Source organism: Leucoraja erinacea, chromosome 25 (assembly GCF_028641065.1).
Source record: "Leucoraja erinacea ecotype New England chromosome 25, Leri_hhj_1, whole genome shotgun sequence".
Lineage (NCBI taxonomy): Eukaryota > Metazoa > Chordata > Chondrichthyes > Rajiformes > Rajidae > Leucoraja > Leucoraja erinaceus.
Window position 1 is genome coordinate 22406550 of NC_073401.1, and position 18515 is coordinate 22425064.

General features: G+C 43.2%; 2 protein-coding genes across 2 annotated transcripts; both read left to right on the forward strand.

The window, feature by feature from the left end:
• The first annotated feature begins 474 nt into the window (after positions 1-474).
• Positions 475-3766, forward strand: LOC129709074 (immunoglobulin lambda-1 light chain-like). Its single transcript, XM_055655174.1, has 3 exons — positions 475-725; positions 850-1188; positions 3111-3766. Exons 1-3 carry the CDS (start codon positions 677-679, stop codon positions 3431-3433), a joined length of 711 nt encoding a protein of 236 aa, XP_055511149.1. The 5' UTR covers positions 475-676; the 3' UTR covers positions 3434-3766.
• A 7387-nt stretch (positions 3767-11153) lies between these two features.
• On the forward strand, positions 11154-14354 carry LOC129709070 (immunoglobulin lambda-1 light chain-like). The gene is made up of 3 exons (XM_055655171.1): positions 11154-11313; positions 11430-11774; positions 13705-14354. Exons 1-3 carry the CDS (start codon positions 11169-11171, stop codon positions 14025-14027), a joined length of 813 nt encoding a protein of 270 aa, XP_055511146.1. The 5' UTR covers positions 11154-11168; the 3' UTR covers positions 14028-14354.
• Positions 14355-18515: the final 4161 nt, after the last annotated feature.

An 18515-nucleotide genomic window follows, 5' to 3' on the forward strand; every position in this document is an offset into this window, starting at 1 on the left:
TCTCAATTTCACGAGCAGTGTCAGTGAACCTGAACTAACCTTGGGTGCTACGAGCAAACCATGGTTTCCAAAAATAACTCAAAACTATTTGCATTGGTTTTGACAGTGACTTGCGTAGATGGCACAGTGAGATCAGATTAATCAGCACTGAAAACGATAAATTACCTCCATGAATATAATTTATTTTAACACACACTCTCTGCAACCACACAGAAAAGGATTCAAACTGAATGCAAAACCAGAATTGAATGTCCCGTTTCAAATAACCCAACATCTCCAGTTCTAGGAAGGAACTGCAGATGCTCGTTTACACCGAAGATAAGCACACATTGCTGGATTTAAGATGGAATATGTGACGTTTCGGTTTGCGACCCTTCTTCATACTGAGAGGAGAGGGAAACTAGAGATATTAAAACAGAATATCTTACGTGCTTGGAAATATATTAAATTGTACCGAGATACATAATTGGAAACTAAATCCTTATCTACCTAACATTTCGGAAATAATTTGACATAGGAACAATCTGGCAACATTTGATTGGCGCAGCGTCCATTCTGATTAGAGTGTTTTGCATAATTAGTGAAGGCAGTGACGCCTCGCAACAGGGTTCATAAGCGACCTGGAGAGACACCTGATCAACCACTTCATCTGGCGCCCTCCACCAAAATAATTGCAATGTCTTGCTGGATGTCACTGGTTTGTGCGTTAGCATTTTCCGCAGCATGTGAGTATTTTGCTTCCAAAGTTATTTATTCTGGAGTGCGATTAAACGTTTAGATAGCTGACACTTCTGCTGTTTCGCTAATATCTTGGTTAATGTTGTACTTTTTTTCTGGTTTGTTTTCCAGGCATAAATGCGCAAATTACACTAAATCAGCCGCCTTCAAAATCCACGTCTCTGGGGCAAAACGTGCAAATATCCTGTATCTCGACTGGTGTCACTTTAAGTAGTTATTATGTTTCCTGGTACCAGCAGATTCCCGGAGCGGTTCCGCGGTTTCTGTTCTACTATTACTCGGGCATTACTAGAGGTTCGGGAGTTTCTGACCGTTTCGCGGGATCAGTGTCAGGCAACACTGCAACATTGACAATAGCGAATGTGCAGTTGGGGGACGCTGCGGACTACTACTGTGCTGTGTGGGTAAATGCTTTCATCTTCGGCAAAGGAACGAGGCTGGGTATTGGCGGTAAGTAAACTATCTTCTACCTATAGGTTATTGATACTGCTGTGAAAAATAATTAGTTTTTTTTCGCTATTTGATGTTTCCAATAAAAGGCTTTTAAAGCTGATTTTTTAAAATAATACCCGACCAAGATCGAATCTCCTTTGGCAAATTGGTTGACAACAGCAATGAAAGGACGAAACGACTGTCCAGCTGTTTTTTTTATTCTTAATTACTTTTCGGACGATGAGCTAATATTGACCAAGCCAGGGTACTAATAAAACCGACCGTATGGAAACGGGAATTAACATTAGAGTGACAAGGAACTGCAGATGCTGATTTGCAAAAGAAAAACACCCAAAAAAGCAGAGGAGTGCCTCAGTGGGTCAGGCAGCATCTCTGGTGAACATAGATTGGCGACGACCCGAAACGCCTCATTCATCTTCTCCAGAGAAGCTCCCGAATCCATCACGTTGTGCATCTTTCGGGAAATTATTTCTTGCCTTTAATGGCGCCTAGAATTCTAATGGAAAACGCACCTTCAATAATAGCTCATTTTCTGTTGATATTCCATCACGAAATGTAAAATGTGGGGATTCTGCGGATCACTAGACCATGATAGACTTTTCCCAACATCGTGAACATGGAGAAATGTGGATTCTTGAAAATTATTGGTTCTCATCCAAAAATCGGCACGGTGGCGCAGCGGTTTGGCGCTGTAACCCAGTCGGTTCCATCCCGACTACGGGTGCTGTCCGCACGGAGTTTGTTCGTTCTCCCCGTGACTGCATGGGGTACAGATTAAATCCTATTTCGAGAGGACTAACTGCCACATTTATCTGTGTCCTCTTTTATACTTTTAAAACTGCTTGAATATTGCTTGTATACCTTTTTTTGTAAGTGCTGAAGATTGTCATGGTCAATATTTAGCCGGGATAAACATCGGACACAAACAATATCGCGGTGCGAGGTTTAGTGCAGCGACATTGGATTTGAAATCATCCATCGTTATGAATCTATGTTGTTGTTTTTAATTTTTATGCTTTAAAATCTTTGTTTAATTGTATCTCCCGGACATATTCAAAGTCAACGTATGCTGCCAATGATTTACTGCTAATGCGATATTGAATTCATTTCGTGATTTTGAAATTCCGGTACTTATGGGTTTTGTTGCCAGATGGAATTGTCATTACACTTAGAGCATGCGGATTCTGGAATCAATGGGACAGCGATTATTTCAATTTTACACGAAAAATAACTGAAAATGTGAAAGCAATTTGCGCATTGAATTTCCCAACCATATCAGTAATCAGCAAGTGATTACAGTCGATTTACTCTTTTTGCCATTGAGTGTACGGAGTGAGATTCGATGATCAAATTCAGAAATTGAGCTAATTTTTTACTTCAAAAAGAAGACACAACATAAACGTAAACCATGTCCAAAATCAATTAAAAATGCGGGAACTAGTCTATGCATCGATGGGTTAAATGGCAAATTATTCGTGTCTCTTTTATCGAATCCTTCATGGCACTTCGTTCTTTGGCCTTAATGAATGAAAGTATCCAAATAAGACATGTTTTAAGCGAGTTCAGTTGAAATTGGCACAATAGTTCCACAATTTATTAAATCCTGCAAATGGCTGTCGGGTCCAACACACGATTTTTATTTCAACTGGGCCAATGGCAATAATACTCTGGAGATCAATTAAAAACACCGACGAGATAATTTATGTTTAACCACAAAATAGAACGTGTCCCATTGTCATAAATACCAAATAATCTTCGGAGATCACACTTGGAAAATATCTCACGTTCGCAATTGAACAATTTGAAACAAGTAGAGGAAAAATGTTTATTCATTAAAATGAATGGAATGGTATTTTTAATTATGTTTTAACCGAAGCAGTTCTTCAACCTCCACTAATCTGTGATATTATTTTAAACAGCACCTCGCGCCCCCGCAATGTCCGTCCTCGGACCTTCAGCGGAAGAAATCAAGGGAAAGGGCACGGCCACACTGCTGTGTTTGGTGAGCGGGTTTAATCCGGGTGCAGTGGACATTGAGTGGACCGTGGAGGGCAGTGCGAGAAGTGACGGCGTTGAGACCAGCCCAATCCAGCAGGAGAAGGACAACACGTTCAGTGCGAGCAGTTACCTGACTCTGCCAGTCACAGTCTGGAACTCAAACGATCTTTACTCTTGTGTGGTTAAACACGAAACCCAGGCAATCCCGCTTAAGGCAGACATCACCAGAACCGGCTGTATCTAAAATTCCTCAATTCCACCTAATGGAGCTGAAGTGATATATTTTGATCCTTCTTTCTGTCTATATTTGTGAGAAATTGGTCTGGGCATATTGTTTGTTTTTCGACCAGTCTTTGCGTTTAAAATCGTCGTTTGTCTTGCCAATTGTGAACGCCATTCCATTAAAGCAATCAAATAGTTAATTGAACCTCCTATGTTATTCAATCTCAGCTGATGCATCTTCAAATATTCATTAATATTCAGTGGTCTGAAGTTTGTATTCTGGATGTTTGCTTACTGCTATCATAAATTCAAACACGACTGTCAAATAAAATCAATAGTCCATTATTAAGAGCAATACATTTCCGTGACTATTATTTATGGTTTTTGACCTACTAGACGAAACAGCGATTTAGGTTGTCGAAAGTTATATAAAACCGGTGACTTTAAGTTGGTTCACTTTATCCAGCACTCGTCCATAGATAGCAGAAACACACACACACACGTTCATATGGAATCCCATTCGAGTGAGGGCGGCTGAACATCATATACCGGCCTACTAATCAATTAGGAATCTATGTCGAACATGATGCTAAAACTAAAGAAACATCTCCGACACCTCCCTCCCGTTTCCTGATCTCAATCTCTATCACAGGAGAGAGAATTATTTGGATGAGGGAATTGAATGCAAAATCTCCAAGTTTGCGAATGACACGAAGCTGGGGGCAGTGTTAGCTATGAGGAGGATGCTAGGAGGCTGCAAGGTGGCTTAGATAGGTTGGGTGAGTGGGCAAATGCATGGCAGATGCACTATAATGTGGATAAATGTGAGGTTATCCACTTTGGTGGCAAAACAGGAAAGTAAATTATTATCTGAATGGTGGCCGATTAGGAAAAGGGGAGATGCAACGAGACCTGGGTGTCATGGTACACCAGTCATTGAAAGTAGGAATGCAAGTGCAGCAGGCAGCGAAGAAAGCAAATGGTACGTTAGCATTCATAGCAAAAGGATTTGAGTATAAGAGCAGGGAGGTTCTACTGCAGTTGTACAGGGTCTTGGTGAGACCATACCTGGAGTATTGCGTACAGTTTTGGTCTCCTAATCTGAGGAAAGACATTCTTGCCATAGAGGGAGTACAGAGAAGGCTCACCAGACTAATTCCTGGGATGGCAGGACTTTCATATGAAGAAAGACTGGATAGACTCGGCTTGTAAACGCTAGAATTTAGAAGATTGAGGGGGGATCTTATAGAAACTTACAAAATTCTTAAGGGGTTGGACAAGCATGATGCAGGAAGATTATTCCCGATGTTGGAGAAGTCCAGAACTAGGGGTCACAGTTTAAGGATAAGAGGGAAGTATTTTAGGACCGAGATGAGAAAATCATTTTTTACACTGAGAGTGGTGAATCTGTGGAATTCTCTGACACAAAAGGTAGTTGAGGCCAGTTCAATGGCTATATTGAGGGAGTTAGATGTGGCTCTTGTGGCTAAAGAGATCAGGGGGGTATGGAGAGAAGGCAGGGATGGGATACTGAGATGGATTATAAGCCATGATCATAATGAATGGCGGTGCAGGTTCGAAGGGCCGAATGGCCTACTCCTGCACCTATTTTCTATGTTTCTATGTTTCTATGAGATAGACCACCGACTGACGTCTATTACAAACCCAATGACTCCCACAACTATCTCTGCTACACTACTTCCCACCCGGCTTCCTGCAAAGACTATCCCTCACTCCCAATTCGTCCGTCTGCACCGTATCTGCGCACAAGGTGAGGTGTTCCATACATGGACATCCGAGATGTCCTCATTCTTTAGTGAACGGGAGTCCCCTTCCCCCATCATAGATGATGCCCTCACTCGTGTCTCCTCAGTACCCGCAGCTCCGCCCTTGTTCCCCTTCCCCCCCAGTCGCAACAGAGACAGAGTTCCCCTGGTCCTTAAATTTGACCCCATCAGACGTCGCATACACCACATAATCCTCCAACATTTTCGCCACCTCCAATGGGATCCCGACACTAGTCACATCTTTCCATCTCCACCCTTTTCCGCCTTCCGCAGAGATCCTCAGCAACTCCCTGGGTAACTCATCCCTTCCCATCCAAATCACCGTCTCCTCCATAGGCAGAGTGAGGCGAAATGCAAATTGGAGGAACAGCATCTCATATTCGCTGGGCAGCCTACAGCCAAGTGGAATGAATGTTGATTTATCCAACATCAAGTAATCCTGACATTCCCTCTCTCTCTATCCCTCCCCCACCCAAGTCACACCAGCTCCTCGTCTTCACCCAATGATCAGCTAACAACGGGGTTAAGAAGGAGAGACAAATCAACCATGATTGAATGGTGGGTTGAAGATGGGCCGTGGCGTAATTCTACTATTCCTTACGACCTTATGACCTTATCACTGGTCCGCGCGGTAGGGATTAACGGGCCCCTTTCAGACTGGCAGAAAGTGACGAGTGGGGTGCCGCGAGGCTCGGTGCTGGGACCGCAGCAATTTACAATATATGTTAACGATTTAGATGGAGGGATTAAAAGTAACATTAGCAAATTGCAGGTGATACAAAGCTGGGTGGCAGTGTGAAATGTTAAGTGGATGTTCTGAGAATGCAGCGTGACGTGGCCAGGTTGGGTGAGTGGGCAGATGCATGGCAGATGCGGTTTAATGTGAATAAATGTGAGGTTACCCAATTAGGTAGCAAAAACAGAAAGAAAGATTATTATCTAAATGGTGTCAATTTGGGAAAAGGGGAAGTGCTACGGGATCTGGGGGTCTTTGTTCATCAATCAATGAAAGCAAGCATGCAGGTACAGAAGGCAGTGAAGGAAGCGAATGGCATGGTGGCCTTCATAACAAGAGGAGTTGAGTAAAGGAGCAAAGATTTCCTTCTGCAGTTGTAGAAGGCTGTAGTGAGTCCACACCTGGAGGATTGTGTGCAGTTTTGATCTTCAAATTTGAGGAAGGACATTCTTGTTATCGAGGGAGTGCAGCGTAGGCTCACAAGGTTATTCCAGGATGGCGCGACTGTCATCTGCTGAGAGAATGGAGCGGCTGGGCTTGTCTACTCTGGAATTTAGAAGGATGAGAGGGAATCATATTGACACATATAGGATTATTAAGGGTTTGCACACGCTAGAGGCAGGAAATATGTTCCCGAAGTTGGGGGAGTCCAGAACCAGGGGCCACAGTTTAAGAATAAGGGGTAAGCAATTTAGAACGGAGATGGGGAAACACTTTTTCACACTGAGAGTTGCGAGTCTGTGGAATTCTCTGCCTCAGCGGGCGGTGGAGGCCAGTTCTCTGGAAACTTTCAAGAAATTGCTCGATAGGGCTCTTGAAAATAGCGGAGTCAGGGGGATATGGGGAGAAGGCAGGAACAGGGTACTGATTGTGGATGATCATCCATAATTACATTGAATGGCCGTGCTGGCTTGAAGGGCCGTGTGGCCTACTCCTGCGCCTATTGTCTATTGTCTATTACACAGCCATGCCTGTCGCTAACTAGCTCATTCTCCTTCAAATGGGAGTAAATCTCAATGAATTATCTCCAATAGTTTCCTACCACTGACGTGCGTCTCACCGGCCTCTATTTCCCTGGATTCCTTCTACGTCTCAATCAACAAAAGAACAACTGGTCATTTTCCAGTCCTCTATATGCTCGCCTCTGGCAAGAGAAGAAGCAAATATTCTCAAGACCCCATGGAATCACCTCTCGCCTCCCTCAATAAACTGGGATAGATACCAACGGGTGCAGGGGACCTATCCAACTCAATGTTCCTCAAGAGCCTCACTGCCGCTCTTTTCAACCTCAAGCCCCAGCATATGTGCCCTAGCATATTAGTTTTCTCCACACTGATCTCACCGTCATCCACGTCTTTCTCCTTGGTGAATACAGATGCAGAACGCACTCGTTTAACAATTCCGCTACATCCTTTATCCTTGATCAGACCTACCGTATCCTTACACCCTTCTTGTTTTTTAACATATGTATAAAAATGCGCAGTATTTTCCTTAACTCAACAAATCAGTTACATTTCGTGACCAGTTTGGCCCGACTAATCACCCAGTTGAGCTCTTTGCTACTCATCATTCCTCATAATCCCCGTATGATGGCACTTTGTTAAATCTGAAATACGCTTCCGTTTTGTTTCTGAAAATGTGTATAACCTCCGTGGTCATTCACGGATCCCTTACCATGACATCGTTATCCATCCTCCTTACTGGAACGTGCTGATCCTGTACTTGGTTAAATGACTCCCATATATTAGTTGTGGACATACTCAATAACAACTGCAACCAAGCTCCTGCCTAATGACATGTTAATCTGTTTTGCTTCTGCCAACATCCACACCAAATCTTTATTCAAACCAATATTAAACCTTGTAATGTTGAGGTCACTATCCCCAAGTGCTCTTCCAGCATACCACCAGTCACGTGGCCATGCACATTTCCCAACACAAGCTCCAGTATCGTCCCTCCTGGATTCAGACTATCCATACACCGTTTAAAGCAAATGTATTGGATATACTTCATAAATTCTGTCTCATTTAACCCCCTTGCACTGAACAAAATACAGTCAATACTGGGGAAGTTAACGATACCCACTACAGCAACACTGTAGTCCATGCATCTGTCTGCATATCCGATCCATCTATTAGATTCGATTAGATTAGATTAGACCTAATCTAATAGATGGACGGATGGATCTCCCGCTGATTATTCGGTGTCCCATAATATAATCCCATTAGAGAAACTGGTCCTTTCTTATTTTTAAGCACAATCCACATGTCTCAATAGATGTACCCTCCAGTACGTCCCCTCTGAGTTCCGCCATCCCAAATATCGAAGCCCTGATACATGTCTCTCCCATAAGAAGGTTTTCATAATGGCCACGACATTATTATTCCAAGCACTGATATCGACTATCTACGTTCATTTAACTTCATCCACAATACTCCTTGCATTGAAGTAAACATGTCATCCCTTAATTGCCCCATAATCATGAACCAATCCCTGCCCATCTTTCCTTTGAGACTTACTTGTTATAACCTCCACTTTCCCATCATCCTTCCCACTTGCAGACTTGCTCCTTTCCTTCCCATTCTTTGTCCATTGTAGCTTAAATTCTCCAGATTAGTACAAGCAACCTTCACTGAAAAGATTTTGGAGCCCCTTCAGTTCAAATGCAACGTGTCCCTCTTGTGCAGGTTGCCGTTGCGATAACAGAAATCTCAATGGTCTACAATTCGAATCATTTCCCCTGCACCAACCCCTCAGCCATGCATTCATCTGTCCCATCCTCCTATTGCTACACTCAATAACACGTGGCGACTGTAGTAATCTAGAGATGGTAATTTAAACCTTTTAGCTAATTCCCATTAGACACTCCGCAGGACCTCATTGCTCTTCGGTATATTTTGCTGATCTACTTATATTCACCCCAGAGGACCCCATCCATTTTCCTAACTCTTTTCCCATCTCTTTACACTGACTTTATAGGACCTCATCCAGTTTCCTACATATCATTTGTGCGGACATGCACAACGACTTCTGTCTGTTCACCCACCAGGTCGAAAATGCTCTGCAGTCGTTCCAGGACATTCTAGATCCTTGCACCAGAGAGGCAACAGTCCGTCCATGAGGCCTACTTGCTCCTGTCTGTCCCCCGCACTAATGTGGTTTATGACAATCACTGCCTGACTTCACACCGCTGCACATCAGAGACAGGCCCAGTGCCGCAGACCTGACTACTGCTGCTGTCCCCTGAACGGTTACCCCCTCAACTGAAGCAAACGAACATAGCTGTTTTGCAGGGGGAAAGCCTACAGGGGACTCCTGAACCCTCTGCCTACTCCCTTTGCTGCTGGTCACTCTTCTATTCTTTGTCCGCACCACACGTGTGAGCACCTCACTATGACTTCTAACTATGACTTGCTCACTCTCTGGACGAACACGAGGTCATCCAATTGCAACTGCAGATCACTAACAGGGTCTTTCAGGAGCTGCACCTCGACACACCTCCTGCAGATGTAATGTTCAGAGACGCTACGTCTTCTTCAGTTCCAACATCCCACAGGCTGAGCACACTAGCCTCCATCTCTATGACACCAAGACCAGGTTGTGCTGCAAAGCAAACATAAAGTGACAGAACAAACCGTAACCTAAGGTAACCCTCACAGGAGCCTCTTGAGCTTAAGCCTCAATAAACCAATCTTACTATATATGGCCGCTCCACTTATGTTTACCTTCATTTTTTTGCAATAGTTATTTAGCCAAATAACCAAGTGTGACACTTGCCCGCAAATAACGATATAGAAGGTGAACCAATATTCAAATAAGCATAACTCTGTCCGTTTGTAATGCAATGTAATTGCAATGTATTTAGTATACGCAAACAGTGTCTTCGTAATTCATTGTTACTTGCAGCGAGTGAACATATAGAATGTGGCAAGTGTCAAATAAAGCGGATTATTTTGCTGTGAATTAAGTTATTTTACTTGATTGCTGTCGGAGCTGCACACATCTAGGTAAGCTGAAAGCATTTCAGAAATACTAAGCAGTATTAAAAAAAATCGGAAACAAAGCTTGAGACATTGATGCCTCTGCTTGGCTTGTTTACAAGTCACCGATCTGAGGACTTTATAGGGCACTGTACGGGCACATTCGTGGAAAGGACCGCTCTCTTTTGATTAATTGTCAGCCGAATTGTAAGAGGCCAAATAAGAAAATGCTGATATTTTTCGGTTCTTTAGGCTGTATTTTCTTGTTGATATGCTTTAGCATTGATTCACACGGTGCTGTAGCAATCCACAATATGAAAAGAGGCTTTCGCTATAAATAGAGCGATTGGTTCGCAGTAAGAAATGTGCGCGCGTCATATCAAGCAACGCTGTTCACATCTAAATATAATTCCATATATCGAATGAAGGTTGACAGAATTCATACCATGGCAATCCAAACACCTACAGACTCACTTCACCTTTTTAACGGATAAAGCTACCTTGGCGATGAAATATATTTTTCAATTTCCTTCTCAATTTCACGTGCAATGTCAGTGAACCTGAACAAACCTTGGGTGCTACGAGCTAACATGGTTTCCAAAAATAACTCAAAAATCTTTGCATTGGTTTTGGCAGTGACTTGCGTAGACAGTAAGTTGGCCAGAATTGGCACCGAGATTTAAACAATCATAAATAATTTGCAGTCAATTGCAAACATCTCTTAGTCGCTATCTTCATCATAATATTCGCCAGTATCAAATACAATGTGCAATCCCGCGCAGTAGGATGGCACAGTGAGATCAGATTAATCAGCACTGAAAATGATAAGTTACCTCCATAAATATAATTTATTTCAACACACACTCTCTGCAACAACACAGAAAACGATTCAAACTGAATGGAAAACCAGAATTGAATGTCCCGTTTCAAATAACACAAATTCTCCAGTTGTAGGAAGGAACTGCAGATGATCGTTTACACCGAAGATAAGCACACATTGTTGGATTTAAGATGGAATAGGTGACGTTTCGGGTAGCGACCCTTCTTCATACTGAGAGTCACGGGAGAGGGAAACTAGAGATATCAAAACAGAATATCTTACGTGCTTGGAAATATATTAAATTGTACCGAGATACATAATTGGAAACTAAATCCTTATCTACCTAACATTTCGGAAATAATTTGACACAGGAACAATCTGGCAACATTTGATTGGCGCAGCATCCATTCTGATTTGAGTGTTTTGCATAATTAATGAAGGCAGTGACGCCTCGCAACAGGGTTCATAAGCGACCTGGAGAGACACCTGATCAACCACTTCATCTGGCGCCCTCCACCAAAATAATTACAATGTCTTGCTGGATGTCACTGGTTTGTGTGTTAGCATTTTCAGCAGCGTGTGAGTATTTTACTTCCAATGTTATTTATTCTGGAGTGCGATTAAACGTTTAGATATCTGACACTTCTCGCTAATATCTTGGTTAATGTTGTACTTTTTTCTGGTTTGTTTTCCAGGCATAAATGCGCAAATTACACTAAATCAGCCGCCTTCAAAATCCACGTCTCCGGGGCAAAACGCGCTAATTTCCTGTATCTTGACTGGCGGCAGTTTAGGTAGTTATTATGTTTCCTGGTACCAGCAGATTCCCGGAGCGGTTCCGCGGTTTCTGTTCTACTATAACTCGGGCAACAGCATTGTTAGAGGTTCGGGAGTTTCTGACCGTTTCGCGGGATCAGTGTCAGGCAACACTGCAACATTGACAATAGCGAATGTGCAGTTGGGGGACGCTGCGGACTACTACTGTGCTGTGTGGATAAATGCTTTCATCTTCGGCAAAGGAACGAGGCTGGGTATTGGCGGTAAGTAAACTATCTTCTACCTATGGGTTATTGATACTGCTGTGAAAAATAATTAGTTTTTTGTCGCTAATTGATGTTTCCAATTAAAGGCTTTTAAAGCTGATTTTTTAAATAATACGCGAGCAAGATCGAATCTCCTTTGGCAAATTGGTTGACAACAGCAATGAAAGGACGAAATGACTGTCCAGCTGTTTTTTTTACTCTTAATTAATTTTCGGACGATGAACTAACATTGACCAAGCCAGGGTACTAAGAAAACCGACCGTATGGAAACGGGAATTAACATTAGAGTGACAAGGAACTGCAGATGCTGATTTGCAAAATAAAACCCCCGAAAAAAGCAGAGGAGTGCCTCAGTGGGTCAGGCAGCATCTCTGGTGAACATAGATTGGCGATGACCCGAAACGCCTCATTCATCTTCTCCAGAGAAGCTCCCGAATCCATCACGTTGTGCATCTTTCGGGAAATTATTTCTTGCCTTTAATGGCGCCTAGAATTCTAATGGAAAACGCACCTTCAATAATAGCTCATTTTCTGTTGATATTCCATCACGAAATGTGAAATGTGGGGATTCTGCGGATCACTAGACCATGATAGACTTTTCCTAACATCGTGAACATGGAGAAATGTGGATTCTTGAAAATTATTGGTTCTCATCCAAAAATCGGCACGGTGGCGCAGCGGTTTAGCGCTGTAACCCAGTTGGTTCCATCCCAACTACGGATGCTGTCTGCACGGAGTTTGTTCGTTCTTCCCGTTACTGCATGTGGTACAAATAAATAAAATCCTATTTCGAGAGGACTAGCTGCCACATTTATCCTTGTCCTCTTTCATGCTTTTAAAACTGCTTAAATATTGCTTGTATACTTCTTTTGTAAGTGCTGAAGATTGTCATGGTCAATATTTAGCCGGGATAAACATCGGACGCAAACAATAACGCGGTGCGAGGTGTAGTGCAGCGACATTGGATTTGAAATCATCCATCGTTATGAATATATGGTGTTGTTTTTTAACTTTTATGCTTTCAAATGTTTGTTTAATTGTGTCTCCCGGACATATTCAAAGTCAATGTCTGCTGCCAATGATTTACTGCTAATGCGATATTGAATTCATTTCGTGATTTTGAAATTCCGGTACCTATGAGTTTTGTTGCCAGATGTAATTGTCATTACACTTAGAGCATGCGGATTCTGGAATCAATGGGACAGCGATTATTTCAATTTTACACGAAAAATAACTGAAAATGTGAAAGCAATTTGCGCATTGAATTTCCCAACCATATCAGTAATCAGCAAGTGATTACAGTCGATTTACTATTTTTGCCATTGAGTGTACGGAGTGAGATTCGATGATCAAATTCAGAAATTGAGCTAATTTTTTACTTCAAAAAGAAGACACAACATAAACGTAAACCATGTCCAAAATCAATTAAAATATGCGGGAACTAGTCTATGCATCGATGGGTTAAATGGCAAATTATTCGTGTCTCTTTTATCGAATCCTTCATGACACTTCGTTCTTTGGCCTTAATAAATGAAAGTATCCAAATAAGACATGTTTTAAGCGAGTTCAGTTGAAATTGGCACAATAGTTCCATAATGTATTAAATCCTGCAAATGGCTGTCGGGTCCAACACACGATTTTTATTTCAACTGGGGCCAATGGAAATAATACTCTGGAGATCAATTAAAAACACTGACGAAATAATTTATGTTTAACCACAAAATAGAACGTATCCCATTGTCATAAATACCAATTACTCTTCGGCGATCACACCTGGAAATGATCTCATGTGCGCAATTGAACAATTTGAAACAAGTAGAGGAAAAATGTTTATTCATTAAAATGAATGGATCCATGGTATTTTTAATTATGTTTTAACCAAAGCAGTTCTTCAACCTCCACTAATCTGTGATATTATTTTAAACAGCACCTCGCGCCCCCGCAATGTCCGTCCTCGGACCTTCAGCGGAAGAAATCAAGGGAAAGGGCACGGCCACCCTGCTGTGTTTGGTGAGCGGGTTTAATCCGGGTGCAGTGGACATTGAGTGGACCGTGGAAGGCAGTACGAGAAGTGACGGCGTTGAGACCAGCCCAATCCAGCAGGAGAAGGACAACACGTTCAGTGCGAGCAGTTACCTGACTCTGCCAGTCACAGTCTGGAACTCAAACAATCTTTACTCTTGTGTGGTTAAACACGAAACCCAGGCAATCCCGTTTGAGGCAGACATCACCAGAACCGGCTGTATCTAAAACTCCTCAATTCCACCTAATGGAGCTGAAGTGATATATTTTGATCATTCTTTCTTTCTATATTTGTGACAAATTGGTCTGGGCATATTGTTTGTTTTTCGACCAGTCTTTGCGTTTAAAGTCGTCGTTTGTCTTGCCGATTGTGAACGCCATTCCATTAAAGCAATCAAATTGTTAATTGAACCTCCTATGTTATTCAATCTCAGCTGATGCATCTTCAAATATTCATTAATATTCAGTGGTCTGAAGGTTGTATTCTGGATGTTTGCTTACTGCTATCATAAATTCAAACACGACTGTCAAATAAAATCAATAGTCCATTATTAAGAGCAATACATTTCCGTGACTATTATTTATGGTTTTTGACCTAATAGACGAAACAGCGATTTAGGTTGTCGAAAGTTATATAAAACCGGTGACTTTAAGTTGGTTCACTTTAACCAGCGCTCGCCCATAGGTAGCAGAAACACACACACACGCGTTCATATGGAATCTCATTCGAGTGAGGGCGGCTGAACATCATATACCGGCCTACTAATCAATTAGGAATCTATGTCGAACATGATGCTAAAACTAAAGAAACATCTCCGACACCTCCCTCCCCTTTCCTGATCTCAATCTCTATCACAGGAGAGAGAATTATTTGGATGAGGGAATTGAATGCAAAATCTCCAAGTTTGCGGATGACACGAAGCTGGGGGGCAGTGTTAGCTGTGAGGAGGATGCTAGGAGGCTGCAAGGTGACTTGGATAGGTTGGGTGAGTGGTCAAATGCATGGCAGATGCAGTATAATGTGGATAAATGTGAGGTTATCCACTTTGGTGGCAAAACAGGAAAGTAAACTATTATCTGAATGGTGGCCGATTAGGAAAAGGGGAGATGCAACGAGATCTGGGTGTCATGGTACACCAGTCATTGAAAGTAGGAATACAGGTGCAGCCGGCAGCGAAGAAAGCAAATGGTATGTTAGCGTTCATAGCAAAAGGATTTGAGTATAAGAGCAGGGAGGTTCTACTGCAGTTGTACAGGGTCTTGGTGAGACCACACCTCGAGTATTGCGTACAGTCTTGGTCTCCTAATCGGAGGAAAGACATTCTTGCCATAGAGGGAGTACAGAGAAGGCTCACCAGACTAATTCCTGGGATGGCAGGACTTTCACATGAAGAAAGACTGGATAGACTCGGCTTGTACACGCTAGAATTTAGAAGATTGAGGGGGGATCTTATAGAAACTTACAAAATTCTTAAGGGGTTGGACAAGCATGATGCAGAAAGATTATTCCCGATGTTGGAGAAGTCCAGAACTAGGGGTCACAGTTTAAGGGTAAGAGGGAAGTATTTTAGGACCGAGATGAGAAAATCATTTTTTACACTGAGAGTGGTGAATCTGTGGAATTCTCTGCCACAAAAGGTAGTTGAGGCCAGTTCAATGGCTATATTGAGGGAGTTAGATATGGCTCTTGTGGCTAAAGAGATCAGGGGGGTATGGAGAGAAGGCAGGGATGGGATACTGAGATGGATTATAAGCCATGATCATAATGAATGGCGGTGCAGGTTCGAAGGGCCGAATGGCCTACTCCTGCACCTATTTTCTATGCTTCTATGTTTCTATGAGATAGACCACCGACTGACGTGTATTACAAACCCACTGACTCCCACAACTATCTCTGCTACACTACTTCCCACCCGGCTTCCTGCAAAGACTATCCCTCACTCCCAATTCGTCCGTCTGCACCGCATCTGCGCACAAGGTGAGGTGTTCCATACATGGACATCCGAGATGTCCTCATTCTTTAGTGAACGGGAGTCCCCTTCCCCATCATAGATGATGCCCTCACTCGTGTCTCCTCAGTACCCGCAGCTCCGCCCTTGTTCCCCTTCCCCCCAGTCGCAACAGAGACAGAGTTCCCCTGGTCCTTAAATTTGACCCCATCAGACGTCGCATACACCACATAATCCTCCAACATTTTCGCCACCTCCAATGGGATCCCGACACTAGTCACATCTTTCCATCTCCACCCTTTTCCGCCTTCCGCAGAGATCCTCAGCAACTCCCTGGGTAACTCATCCCTTCCCATCCAAATCACCGTCTCCTCCATTGGCAGAGTGAGGCGAAATGCAAATTGGAGGAACAGCATCTCATATTCGCTGGGCAGCCTACAGCCAAGTGGAATGAATGTTGATTTATCCAACATCAAGTAATCCTGACATTCCCTCCCTCTCTATCCCTCCCCCACCCAAGTCACACCAGCTCCTCGTCTTCTCCCAATGATCAGCTAACAACGGGGTTAAGAAGGAGAGACAAATCAACCATGATTGAATGGTGGGTTGAAGATGGGCCGTGGCGTAATTCTACTATTCCTTACGACCTTATGACCTTATCACTGGTCCGCGCGGTAGGGATTAACGGGCCCCTTTCAGGCTGGCAGGAAGTGACGAGTGGGGTGCCGCGAGGCTCGGTGCTGGGACCGCAGCTATTTACAACATATGGTAATGATTTAGATGGAGGGATTAAAAGTAACATTAGCAAATTGCAGATGATACAAAGCTGGGTGGCAGTGTGAAATGTGAAGTGGATGTTCTGAGAATGCAGCGTGACGTGGCCAGGTTGGGTGAGTGGGCAGATGCATGGCAGATGCGGTTTAATGTGAATAAATGTGAGGTTACCCAATTAGGTAGCAAAAACAGAAAGAAAGATTATTATGTAAATGGTGTCAATTTGGGAAAAGGGGAAGTACTACGGGATCTGGGGGTCTTTGTTCATCAATCAATGAAAGCAAGCATGCAGGTACAGAAGGCAGTGAAGGAAGCGAATTCTAATAATAATTATGGCCTTCATAATAAGAGGAGTTGAGTGAAGGAGCAAAGATTTCCTTCTGCAGTTGTAGAAGGCTGTAGTGAGACCACACCTGGAGGATTGTGTGCAGTTTTGATCTTCAAATTTGAGGAAGGACATTCTTGTTATTGAGGGAGTGCAGCGTAGGCTCACAAGGTTATTCCAGGATGGCGCGACTGTCATCTGCTGAGAGAATGGAGCGGCTGGGCTTGTCTACTCTGGAATTTAGAAGGATGAGAGGGGATCTTATTGACACATATAGGATTATTAAGGGTTTGCACACGCTAGAGGTAGGAAATATGCTCCCGAAGTTGGGGGAGTCCAGAATCAGGGGCCACAGTTTAAGAATAAGGGGTAAGCAATTTAGAACGGAGATGGGGAAACACTTTTTCACACTGAAAGTTGCGAGTCTGTGGAATTCTCTGCCTCAGAGGGCGGTGGAGGCCGGTTCTCTGGAAACTTTCAAGAAATTGCTCGATAGGGCTCTTGAAAATAGCGGAGTCAGGGGGATATGGGGAGAAGGCAGGAACAGGGTACTGATTGTGGATGATCATCCATAATTACATTGAATGGCCGTGCTGGCTTGAAGGGCCGTGTGGCCTACTCCTGCACCTATTGTCTATTGTCTATTGTCTATTACACAGCCATGCCTGTCGCTAACTAGCTCATTCTCCTTCCAATGGGAGTAAATCTCAATGAATTATCTCCAATAGTTTCCTACCACTGACGTGCGTCTCACCGGCCTCTATTTCCCTGGATTCCTTCTACGTCTCAATCAACAAAGGAACAACTGGTCATTTTCCAGTCCTCTATATGCTCGCCTCTGGCAAGAGAAGAAGCAAATATTCTCAAGACCCCTGGAATCACCTCTCGCCTCCCTCAATAAACTGGGATAGATACCAACGGGTGCAGGGGACCTATCAAACTCAATGTTCCTCAAGAGCCTCACTGCCGCTCTTTTCAACCTCAAGCCCCAGCATATGTGCCCTAGCATATTAGTTTTCCCCACACTGATCTCACCGTCATCCACGTCTTTCTCCTTGGTGAATACAGATGCAGAACGCACTCGTTTAACAATTCCGCTACATCCTTTATCCTCGATCAGACCTACCGTATCCTTACACCCTTCTTGTTTTTTAACATATGTATAAAAATCCGCAGTATTTTCCTTAACTCAACAAATCAGTTACATTTCGTGACCAGTTTGGCCCGACTAATCACCCAGTTGAGCTCTTTGCTACTCATCATTCCTCATAATCCCCGTATGATGGCACTTTGTTAAATCTGACATACGCTTCCGTTTTGTTTCTGAAAAGGTGTATAACCTCCGTGGTCATTCACGGATCCCTTACCATGCCATCGTTATCCATCCTCCTTACTGGAACGTGCTGATCCTGTACTTGGTTAAATAACTCCCATATATTAGTTGTGGACATACTCAATAACAACTGCAACCAAGCTCCTGCCTAATGACATCTTAATCTGTTTTGCTTCTGCCAACATCCACACCAAATCTTTATTCAAACCTTATTCAAAACCTTGTAATGTTGAGGTCACTATCCCCAAGTGCTCTTCCAGCATACCACCAGTCACGTGGCCAAGCACATTTCCCAACACAAGCTCCAGTATCGTCCCTCCTGGATTCAGACTATC

What these genes read in the sequence shown, in the direction of transcription:
- LOC129709070 (XM_055655171.1), top strand. Translation starts at nt 11,169, where the DNA reads ATGAAGGCAGTGACGCCTCGCAACAGGGTTCATAAGCGACCTGGAGAG. An exon ending in GTTAGCATTTTCAGCAGCGT is followed by an intron (nt 11,314 to 11,429) that starts GTGAGTATTTTA and finishes TTTGTTTTCCAG; the next exon opens with GCATAAATGCGCAAATTACA. An exon ending in AACGAGGCTGGGTATTGGCG is followed by an intron (nt 11,775 to 13,704) that starts GTAAGTAAACTA and finishes TATTTTAAACAG; the next exon opens with CACCTCGCGCCCCCGCAATG.
- LOC129709074 (XM_055655174.1), top strand. Translation starts at nt 677, where the DNA reads ATGTCTTGCTGGATGTCACTGGTTTGTGCGTTAGCATTTTCCGCAGCA. An exon ending in GTTAGCATTTTCCGCAGCAT is followed by an intron (nt 726 to 849) that starts GTGAGTATTTTG and finishes TTTGTTTTCCAG; the next exon opens with GCATAAATGCGCAAATTACA. An exon ending in AACGAGGCTGGGTATTGGCG is followed by an intron (nt 1,189 to 3,110) that starts GTAAGTAAACTA and finishes TATTTTAAACAG; the next exon opens with CACCTCGCGCCCCCGCAATG.